Source organism: Musca domestica, unplaced genomic scaffold (assembly GCF_030504385.1).
Source record: "Musca domestica strain aabys unplaced genomic scaffold, Musca_domestica.polishedcontigs.V.1.1 31, whole genome shotgun sequence".
In the NCBI taxonomy this organism is placed as follows: domain Eukaryota; kingdom Metazoa; phylum Arthropoda; class Insecta; order Diptera; family Muscidae; genus Musca; species Musca domestica.
Genome location: NW_026712309.1, coordinates 5,982,593 through 5,994,814, shown reverse-complemented (window position 1 = coordinate 5,994,814; position 12,222 = coordinate 5,982,593). Strand labels below are relative to the sequence as shown.

The 12,222-nt window shown below is 37.0% G+C and overlaps 1 protein-coding gene across 1 annotated transcript in view; it reads right to left on the bottom strand.

The window, feature by feature from the left end:
- Window positions 1-12,222, bottom strand: part of LOC101894872 (exostosin-1) — a 296,257-nt gene that overhangs the window by 2,588 nt on the left and 281,447 nt on the right. The window contains exons 6-9 of the mRNA XM_059125005.1: window positions 9,017-9,120; window positions 6,035-6,185; window positions 5,418-5,954; window positions 5,032-5,348 (exon numbers count right to left, since the gene is read on the bottom strand). Coding sequence (XP_058980988.1) covers window positions 5,032-5,348; window positions 5,418-5,954; window positions 6,035-6,185; window positions 9,017-9,120 — 1,109 coding nt within the window. The remainder of the gene's footprint in view (window positions 1-5,031; window positions 5,349-5,417; window positions 5,955-6,034; window positions 6,186-9,016; window positions 9,121-12,222) is intronic.

Here is a 12,222-nt window from a genome sequence, read left to right as displayed (position 1 = left end):
GCTATCCAGTTTCCAACCATCAGCACGGATTCCGTTCACAACATAGTACCACAACAGCATTACACGCAATTTCCCCACATATTCGTAGAGGATTGAAACAGAACAGGCCATATGATAAAACAGTGTTGGTTGCCCTGGACCTAACAATGGCATTTGATACGGTCAATCATGCCACACTGTTTAAGGACGTGCAGAGAACTACCCTCCGGCCAAGTTTGAAACGTTGGATAATAAACTATATGTGTGGACGTACCGGGAATTCCAGAACAAGAAATCCAAAGCCCGTAGGCGGGGAGATATATCCGGAACTGTTAAACCTCTAACTTTCCGGAATTCCTCGCTCTCCAGAAGGCATACAGATCGTAACGTACGCGGATAATTGTACGATCATGGCATCGGGCCCGGTGGTTGTTGACATATGTGAAAGGCTGAACCCCTATCTTTCGGAGCTTGCCGCATACTTACACGCGAGGTCTTACCACATGGTCTGCGGAGATGAGAACATAGCTGAATGTGCATATCGAGGGGAATTTAATACCCACCACGAACTACCCCAAGATTCTAGGGGTCACATTCGACAGCATGTTCAAGCCGTCCGCGCAAGCCACAGCTGCCTGCGATAAGATGAAAAGTAGGAACAATGTCCTTAAGGCGCTAGGCGGCAGCACTTGCGGTGCGGACATAGAAACCTTGTTGACCTCTTATAACGCGGTAGGTCGGTCTGTGGTCAGCTATGCGGCTCCAGTGTTGTCTGCGTATACTAGTGCTATGCAGTGGAAGCACATTCAGACCTGCCAGAATGCTACCCTGAAAACTGCGACAGGGTGCCTTCTCATGACACTAGAGGACCATCTACATGAGGAGGCGAAAGTCATCCCCTTACATCAACATAACCACATGCTTTCGTTGGAGTACCTGCTTGGGTGCTACCACGGGAGTCATTCAAACATGGTGGATAAAACAACCTCACCCAGGCATTTACAGATGGAGAAACCTATTAGGCAGGACAATTATAGCATAAATGCTGTCCTCAGTGTCTATCTTCCATCCTTTGCTGCTGTAGAACGTCGGCTGCCTACATAAACCGGAGTAGTTTTGGTGCATTTACGTTCAGGATGGTGCAGTTGCCTCTATAAAATTGTCCTGCCAAAACTTTGGTTGCGGCCCACGAAAGTAGCCGATTTTTTGAACCTGCATTAGCAGAATTCGAACAAAACATGTAAAGCTGTTACAACAACAACATGTCATACAAAAGTCTCATTGGACGTTAGTGTGTCCAGTCTCAACCCAACAAAGGAGCAGGGCACTAAACCTCATCCTTACCTCATTAAAGAACATTGTGCAAATAGCGATCTTTAAGTTAGGTTAGGTTAAAGGACGCGCGTTAAAGGACCTGCTGGTACATTGTGTTTATCCTAATAAGAAATTTGAGGAAAGAAAGAATAGTGGAAAAAAGGAAGGTGTTATTGGTTTTATATTTAGTTGTGAAGGTGATTCACGGCAAGAGATCTTGCCATGTCGTTTTTAGGCACTTAAATCTTCTGGCTAATTGAAGTATTACTGTCAGTGTTAGACGACGAAGACAAATCATGTGACAATTGTTCCCCCACCAACCTGTGTTTCACGTTAATGAGTGCTGGACAGTGGCAGAGTAGATGCTCGAACATCTCAGTTTCTTCTTCGTCTTGACATATTCTACAGTAATCAATATCATCGCTATCCCATTTCGAGATCATTGCCCTCACCTTCCTGAGACCTACCTACCACAAGTTTTAAGTCAATTCTCTCCGAGTAGTGTTTATGAATGAACTGTAGGAAGTGGCACAGGGGTGGTTTGACCGTGTTCTCAACTTCAATGGTAGTTGATTCTGATCCTAGCCTAGCCAATTCGTATGCAGTCTCCTCGCCTGGGATATTGTAATGACCAGGAATTCAACAGAGCTTGATAGACAACCAAGCGTTTTCCAAGGACCTCCTGCAGTCCAAAACAACCTTAGACTTGATACTAGATGAGTTTAGGGCTTCCAGAGCGGCTTGACTATCAACGTATATAGGCACCGGCTAACCTCGTTGTTCCTCGTTAAAAACAGGTCTATTGCTTTTTTGACCGAAAAAATTTCCGCCCAGAATACGCTACATTCGTTTCTATACTTGTAGGATTGGTGTCATAGAAGACACCAGCTCCCGTTCCGGATTCCATCTTAGAACCGTCGGTATAGGCAGCTATGCCGCAGAAAGGTGGATTGTTACGCACCGAGGTGTCCCTATCACGTATGTGGATGTCAGGTGGGTCAAACCACAACCGTGATGAAATATAATCAATAGTGTTGGCTTCTCCCACATCCCTTACACGCTCTAGGATCGCAGAATGTCCAAAGGATTGACTGCGCCATTGGTTTAGTTCTTTGACTCGAAGTGCACATCTAATTGCCTTAACCTCTACGTGTATGCTTAGTGGGCTTAAGCACAGTAGGGTATCCAGTGCAGTTTGAGGTGTGCTCTTGAATTTACACTTTATTAGTAGGGCGGCTCGTTAAACTTTTTCAATGCGACGTAAGAAGGATGATTTCCTCAAGGAATGCCACCACACTAGATTTCCATAGGTTAGGATGGGGCGAACAATTGACTCATACACCCATTTAATGATGTGTGGTTCGAGGCCCAAGCTTTTACCTATGGAGTTCTTGCAAAGTGCAATTAAGCCACCCTTTGCTCGCTCCTCGGTGTTCTTCTTCCAGCTTAATTGGCGGTCGAGGATAGTGCCGAGGTATTTAGATTCAGAGGTTTAGCGTGACCCCATCTAGCATCGGTGGTATAAAAGAGGAACATTTACGTTTCCTCGTAAGTTAAATAGCATTGTGCAAAAATAAACCATACATACACAATTTTCCCCATATAATTCTCAGTCTATATGCATGAGATGTGGCCATTTAAAAGCAGTTTCAGATCAGGAAAAGTCATTCCGAATTGATATATTTATATATTTTTTTGTTCTAAATTATACGGGAAAGTAGAAAAATAAAATAATTTTGTATTTTTAATAAACAGAGTTAAACATTTTCCAACGTATTCCAAAAAAACACAAACGATTTCCTCTAAAATCATGACATCCATTCCCTATTGCGGTTTAACTACTACCTCACGCTCTCCTAACCACTGCAGTTTGCAAAAATATAATTTGAATTGAATACTCATGCATACGTTTCTATCACCGACAGTCGTCAGGCAGTCATAGAATCCGTTGGTATGTTCGTTCGTTACTCAATGACAGAGAAATAATGTAAAACGTGATCTATTTACCAATACCACCATATTAACTTAACCTCCTGCCCTGCCAAAATTGTGGTTACAACAATTCAATGTTATTCAAAAGACGAGTACGCTAGACGGAATTGTATTGACAGGATATACATATAATTAATATAAAGCAACCACAGAGACGTGTTTTACAAACACAAAACTCAATCCCTTACTGAGAATACGAATTGATTTTTTTTAAATGATTGTGGTCAAATAAGTAATGGTTTGAAAAGCGTTTGAAACTTCATGTGAATTAACAGACATTGGTGCCGATTTTTTAACAATTGCGGAATCATTCATTTTGGATACACTTCGGTCGTAATAGTATTTGCCAGGTTAAAATAAAATTAAACTCATAAAACCGATTATCAAAAAATTAAATTTTTATTTAAAAAAAAAAAATAATAATAATAAAATATTAAGGCAAATCCACACAGTTTTAATTTTCAATAAAGCCAACTTTGGCCCATTGCTTTCCAAATACTCCAGACACAATAGTCCAATGGATTGGTATCCGGATTTTGGTGGCCATTGTGCGCTAGAAATGAAGCGAGGAACCTCATTTTGTAACCATTCATGAGTGGCGCGTGCTGAATGCGATGGTGCTGAGTCCTGTTGGAATGTCCAAGGTCTGCGGCCAAAATGGTTGCGTGCCCAAGGCTGTAATACAGAATATTTTCGCGATAATATTCGGCATTTATTCTGATGCCACGGTCGATTAATAAGAGCGGAGAGCGACCATCGGCTGTTATGGCGGCCCACACCTTCACCATGGCCGCTCTGAGTTCGGTGGCCAACCGAAGGTGCACATTTTCGGCTGACCTCTATATAATTTTGTTTGTTTGTTTACAAACAGCTGAACAACAAATATTTTCTCCTCAGAGAAAACCAAATTCGACAGTTCACCACTTTCGGCCAAGCGAAGCAACTCTTTAGACTATTTTCTTTCTGTTGCGGTGTAAGTTCTTGCACTTTTTGGAATTTCAATGGCTTTACCCCGAGCTCATTTTTCAATATTTGCCGAATGTAATATTGCGATATGTTCAGCTCACGAGCCATTTTTCGGCTACTGCGAAAATTCTGGAAAATTCTCACCAAAATGCTTTTGTACGCTTGTAAAAAATATAATGAGCTGTCACTGGAATAATTTTAACATCTGTCGGAAGAATGACAGCAGTCCGAAGTTGATTGCAGTTTTTTCATCTCACCCTGTAGTACCGTTATATGGGGGCTACACAAAAACGTGGCCCATTTAGGAACATAACCTGCCTAGTTGCAAAATAATATCAATTCGTTCGAAAGATAGCGTGATTACAACAGACAGACGGACATGGCTATATCGACTTAGAATTTAACGCTGATACTGAATATATATACTTTGTAGGCTCTATCATGAGTGTTTCGAGTAGTTACAAACGGAGTGCGGGGGCATAATATACATATATAAATTCGTGTAAACTAGAATTAGCATTAATGTAAGACTACATTTTCTATATTTATGCTAAGCTTTTTATACCATACTTTCAGGCGCAAGGAAACGCCTTATAGTATAGTGCATATTATGCAAAGGTATAAGTGTAATATAAATATTATATAGTACTGTACAGTTAAGTTCAAAAATTGTTGGAAGAGCTTATTGTAACATGTGATAATATCTCTTTACATATGACTCTAACACGATGTGGAAACGATTAGGTTTTTATATATTAATTGTATAACTCAGAAACTTACCCAAAAACAGCGGCAAAGGTGTTGAGACAACTCTGACGCTGTATAAAGTGATCTGGATCATTCCAAGGCGAACGCCCCGTTTCACGATCCTTGTAACCTTTGCGCTGTGTTACTTTGATGGGAGCCTTTCGGGTAACATGCGATACGAGAAAGTTCATTAGGATGTCTTCGCAATTGGAAGATTGTTGTACAGTCTTCAGGAGTAGCAACGACAACCAGTTGGTGTACAAGTAGTTGTAGTAGCGATGATAGAAAGCGGCACCAGTCAAAACAATGGAATAGTAATTTGTCCACTTAGAAGTGTAACCCCAAGCATTCTGGAATGGAAAAATAGAGAATTACAAATAAGTAATTTGGTTTTTTGTATGGTTTTAATACTACTTCACCTTGGAATCATCCCAGAAGTGAGCACGAGCTGGATAGCCCACAATGCGATCGGGAAAGTCACGCCACACCGTATAGGCAAAGTCCAACTCGTCTGTGTTGAGTATGGCGTCCTCGTCCAATGATAATACAGCATCTGTTTGTATTTCGTCATAAGGATAAAATCGTTGGGATATACTGGGGCGTTCGTCGGTCGCATCAGCGTCGTTGTCAGTCGGCGTCTCGCCATCAGGTGAATGTGCATTATTCCTATTCTTATTATCATTATAATTATGGTTTTTGTGCTGGGATGCTGAGCGACCGTTTAAGGCACCATCGTTTTCTACATTTCTCACATTATCTGCTCCCACTCCTCCGCCGCCGGTCTCTCCACGACCACCGCTTACACCTCCTCCTACTCCTCCCTTGAGTACAGCCGCCGCAGCGGACTTTGTTTGATATGAGCTGCCGAGTGATATCACATGGAATGGTATATGGTAAGTGGGTGGCCAACGTTTCTTAGCCGGAATGGGGCGATCAGCCGCCCATAAAACAATAATCTAAATCGAACAAAAACAAACAGAGAAATATGGGTCAGTCAGTAATTGATGCAAGCAATTTCCCAAATGCAATAACTCACCCTATCTACAAATTGACTTTTTGTTATGGTTTTGACTAGTTTGTAAAGTGCATTATTAGGACCTAAGGGTGCACCTATTTGAACATATATCACGGCTGTGTAATTGTCTCTTGTTCTCAAGTTTATATCGTCCAACAAAAATGGCATAAATCTGAAATGGCAAAAGGAAGCAAAGGGTTAACAAAAAATAAAAAACAAAACAGCAAACGAAATGGGAAATGAGAGAAAATCACAACAACGACAACAAAAAAAAAAAAAAAAACAAAGACAACAATGTTCATTAAACCGTTCAACTAGCAGGCAGCAGCAGTAGTAGTAGTGGTAGTTGCAATGCCAGTTCAACGAACGAAGATGAAAGCGAAAATGGAAAATGCGACCATTATTTAAAAGGAATAACAAAAAAACAAAAAAAAAAAAAAAAAAAACTATGCAATTACTTCCGACTCCTTTCGGGCATCGGTAGTCAGGTGCTATCCCCAAAAATGTAGGTCAATTACAATACAATATCACACAAATCTTACGGCAAACTTATGTCGATGCTGCATTTTTTTGGCCGATTTTTATTTTGCCACAACGGTACGTGGCGAACAAATGTTTTTTTTGGTATCTATTGCCGTTTGTTACTGCCGATGGAAAATTTAGTTAAAGTAAATAATTTCTGTGGTGATAGGAGACTTCGATTTAAAGTTTGAGAAATCGCAAATGAGAGGAAAATGTTAGACACAATATATTCCTGATAAAAATTAAGGCAGTTGCAGAAGTTTAGAAAATATTTAGGAAATTTTGGGTTAACCTGCTGATGTTATGGGCAGGCATCAACAATCGACATGTTCTTAAAAAAATTGAAAGATTTAAGATTGGGAAGATAAATGTATCTAACAAAGACACAACCACAAGAATTTTATTCGGATTCAGAAAGTGGTCAGAAAGCGGCAAATTTAAGCATTTTAAAATAAATATAAATCCAGAAAACTTTGGATCTTAAAGGCAAGAAAATTTAGAAATCATGAATATTTTGAATCTTTGTAAATTTTATTACCCAACTTTAGAAAAATTACGGATAAAAGGGACCAATGTACAGAAACTACAAAAGAAGCGGGATTTCTTTTAATCTGCACTCAAATAACTCATAATTAACTCAAATAAGGAGTTAATTGGTTTCAACTTTTTCTCTGGATATTTTGTAAATTTTAAATAAAGTCTTTATTAGTTGATTCTTATACCCTCAGCTATATGGCTACACAGGATATATGTCATTTGATACGGCCACAACGTGCCCCATCGAAATAACGGTTTTAGACCCCAGGTCTTTTGGACCAAATCCGTTTCAGGATATTCGGAGTCGATCTAGCGATGTCCGTCCGTCTCTGGCTGGCTGGTGAGCATGATTACTCTCGAAGGGAACATCCGTCCAAATTTGGTACATCGTGATATTATTATCAAACTTAGATCGAGTTCGGAGATGGACAATATCGGTCCACTCCTTCTAGTGGCTCCCCCACAAAAGGTCGAACTTTTCAAAGAAAGTATGTAACTGCACAAAAAGAGAAAGGATAATCCGATTTTGTTCCAACTTTGCAAATCCTAATATTTACATTAGTGCTAGGTCAGGTGTGAAAATAGACAATATCGGTCCACCCCATCAAGTACCTTACATTCAAAGGGTCAAAATTTTGAATAATTATAACTCTAATAAAATGTGATGTAATAGTCACACTTTTCTGTATTTTTATTAACCCAAGGTCTGGGTTAATTATGCAATATATTGGTCCACTCCTTCTGGTACCTCCCCCACAAAAGGTCAAAATTTTTAATATCCATGAAGCTCATAAAACGCGAAATTAACTCCGATTCCATACAGACTTGATACATCTCAATATTTCCATAAACACAATATCGGTTAGAAAGATGGTGGAGATCTGGCTATTTCTTCTGATAAACATAGAGTTCAAGATTTTGAAAAACTAAACGCTCAAAGAATGCGAAACAAGCATCCAACTCTCTTCAAATTTCACACATACAAATATTTTTGCTAACACAAGATTTGTTGTGAAGATGATATATATTTGCGAATCCCTTCTGGTACCTCACCCATAAAGGGTCACAATTTTCAATACTTTTATATGTCATAACTTGCAAAACAAGTCAGCGATTCCTTACAACTAGCTATATCTAAATATTTATCTCAACCAGAAACCTGAGATGTATGTGGAATTTATGATTTCGCATAAAATTGGATATAAATGTTCGATTTTCTTGTAATTTTGCACATACCAATATTTTTTTATGAAGTATGAAAATGGAATGCTTCGGTCGACTATATCTGGAAACTCACGCAAATTTTTACATTTTCTAAAAATTTTCATATATCTCATATAAGTGATGATTCATATTTATTTAGGTCAGATCCACAGAGGGTCACTAATTTGAATAATCATAACAGAAATAAAAATATATTTAAATAATCGAACATTGGTTAAGGGTATACATCCGTCGGCAAAACCGACTTAAACTTTGTAACTTGTTTAATGTTTTTTTACTTTGTAACTTGTTTCGATAGAGGTATTTTATTTCTTTAAATCAGTTCCCATGAAAAAATATTAGGATGCATATTTTAGATGCAATACCACACACTGAACCCATTTTTTCAAGAAGAATTTTTGGTTTTTAACAATATATTCCGTATTACAGGCTACTAGAAGATTGAAATTATGTTTTTTGCACGTCTCTTGCTTTTATTGTCATTGTGACGGGAACTAGCATTTACAACTCACTTACAATCGAAAACCTTCAAAATGGTCACAAGAACAATCGTTGAATTATGTGAGAATTGATGGTTCTATAAACCTACAATTCGAAAAATCTACCTCAAGGAGGCAGAGTGTTGACTTAAAATTTCCCATTTCGCTTTCTTAACTTTCAGAATCATTAATCGGACTTAATGAACATTCTTAAATAAATAAAATGTATTTTTATTCTTACCTGGAACTATCAGCGAATGTTGGAAGTGTAAGAAGAGCACCTGGTGCTGTATTCCAGACTATACTATTTCGCTCTGGGTAATGCGGTAAACGCTCTCGTATAATCTGAAAAAAGAAAAAAAATGGACCAATTAGTTAGTTGTTTTTAATAATATATATTAAGAAGAACGAATTAAGCATAAGTTTTTAGAAATACTAGGCCTTTAAAAGCAGAATAGGCCCGGTTTGCTTGGCCCACCATTGATCTTTCGGCACACATATGCAATAATTTTCGACTACTTCTAAAACAAAATTGACCCTTATGCTAAATTTCAAGATTTAAGCATTAGTACAATTTTTCCACAAATTTAATTTTGTATTTACAAATTTCAGAATTTAGTTTCTAATTTAGTAAATTTGCATCATAACTTACCTATATGCGAAATCTTCATTGCATTTAAAATTAAAGTTCTTCCATTGAAAATACGAATTATTAACGAAAAATATACATATTTTATTAAGGTGGGTAGGATATACAATTAAAATTTATTTTGTTGTATTCATGTAAAATAGAATGAAGAATAATGTAAAAATATAAATATTTTACACTTAGAGTTTATTTTTTGAAAAAAAAAAAAATATATATATATATATAATAAAAGTATAGATAGTTAATATATGAAATATTTAAAATTGAAATAGCGAAGTTGATATTAGGAAATATGAATCGAATGATTCATCGAATTACAAATAGAATTCACAAATTACAATTTAAATGTTTCGAATTACTTCTGAGAAAGATGTAGCTCTACCCTTGGTACATTTTTTAGTACCCAACAAGTAAATAAGCATCAATTTCGGTAGAACTTTTAATACCCTCCACAATGAGGATTTAAAAAACCTTTATAATACAGTATGAGAATTTTATATTCCAGCGAGTTGAATTTTTACAAGTTAAATCGGTTGAAGCATGAATATAAAGTCTTCAAAATACTATAAAGAGGGTGGTACCGATATATATATTTTTTGCAATGTTGACCTTCACTGAACAATTTCTGCCACCAAAATTAGTTACAAACTATAAATGTCGAACCTCAATCGTCAAAGTACCGAATATCGAGTGATTCCATTGTCGCAAAAAAACCCAATATTGCGAGATACCATTATACTGGTTTCTAGGAAAACGGGTGCATATGGAAAAAGTTGTTATACTGCAGAGTAATTGCTCTTTAAAAACTCTAAATAACGGATTTTAAGCAATTCGGCTAGCAAATGTGGATAACGTCGTCAAAATACAGAGTATCGAGACGTATCGTTATATGGGGGCTTTACGAAAACGTGAACCGATATCGCTAATTTACGAACTTGATCTGCCAACGGAAAAAATACAAGCCTTCTATTCCAATTTGTGCGATAGGAAGCGTGAATACGAAAGACATCGTTAAATCGACTTAGATTTTTTTCGATAAATTACAAACGGAATAACAAAATTAATATACCCTCCAAAGTATGGTGGAGGTATACAAAATTTTAAGATTATTACCTTAAAAGTAAAAAAGTTTTTACTTCCTAAGGTCAGAATACATGTTAGGTTGGAGTCAAAAAGTAGTCCTATATTATATAAACTATACATCATACATTACCATAAATACAACTGTATTTTAATTATTCTATACTTGTAAACATATAAACATAATTTATCTTACTATAATGCGTTTCTATTTAGATTAAAAAAGCTGGGGAGCGTCGAAATGTATGTCTTAAAAATGCTACAGATAATTGTTGAAAATGTCACTTTATATATGACCCTAACGTCAAGTGTAATCCAGCCTTTAGGCGAATGTCAAAAATACCACATTATTTGATTTCTCGTGTCGTTGTTTTCATACAACATTTGAAGATTTGAACTTCAGAAAAAAAATAAATTCTAGATCCAGTTATAGGCTAGATTGCGAGAGGGAATTGCAGCTTTCCTGCATTTAAAATGAGTGAAGGGTAAATTCCATATAAAACTCTTACTCTTCGTTCAATCCCGCTCGCGAGCAAGTTTTACTCCCGAGTGAAAACGAGTACATATGTGCTCCAAATGTGAGTGATTGTATCCAAAAAGTTCGTTAGTGGCATTATCTGATATCGTCATTACATTGTTCAAGTTTGTACCTTAATAGTGATGATGTGTACAGATGAATACCTGTAGAACATAATAGTTCTAAACTCGAACGGCTTGAATTAAAATATAGATTTCGATCTATGAAGAAGTACTGGTAAGGGTAATTTGTCTAAAAATTGGTATTTGTAGTTCGTTGTATGGGTCCACATTTTCGTATTGTCCCTCCCGATATTCGGTATGTTGAAGATTTTTGCACATTTTTTACGGATTTGTCTAAAAATGGTATTTGTAGTTCGTAATAGGTTTTAGCTCCTGTGGCAAAACATTGAATATCTAGGTCCACATTTTCGTATAGCCCCCAAATAACGATAGCTCTCAATATTCGGTATTTTGATGGGTTAACCCACATTTTGCACTGATTTGTCTAAAAATTGGTATTTGTAGTTCGTTATGGCTTCTAGCTTCGGTGGCGGAACATTGTATATATTGGACCATGTCTTCGTACAGCCCCTATATATGGGTTCCACCCGATATTCCTACCACCCGATATAGACCGATATTCAGTGTTTTGATGATCCTAGTCACATTTACCCCCGAGATTATTTAAAATTTGGTATTTGAGGTATTATTATTTGGTATTAAAATTGTCTATATAGGCTCCCGTTTTGGTTAGGCCCCTATTTAATGGCTCCAACCACTATATTGTTTTTAGAAAACTCTAACTACATTCTCCCACCGATATTACCTGAGTTTGTAGTTTAAAGTGGAACACGTTTGAATCCAGATAATTTTGTATAAAAATTTTTCTTTACCTAATGGTGGAGGGTAGTAGAAGTCGACACGGCCGAACTTAATGTCTTTTTACTTGTTTAGTGTACCACCGCCGATATTAGCAGATATTTCATTACATGACTACCTTATAGAATTTATCTGTAAGATTTAATGTATTACGAAAATCAAAACAGTTAAAATTTTGAGAATGTAACAATTTCAGTCCTGAGAATCACATAAATATTGAATTATTAACAGAATCATGCAGATGTCGTATCAACTTCAGAAATCAATCCCATCTTTTGAAGAATTTGGATGATGAAATGCCTCATCTTCCTATCGCTATT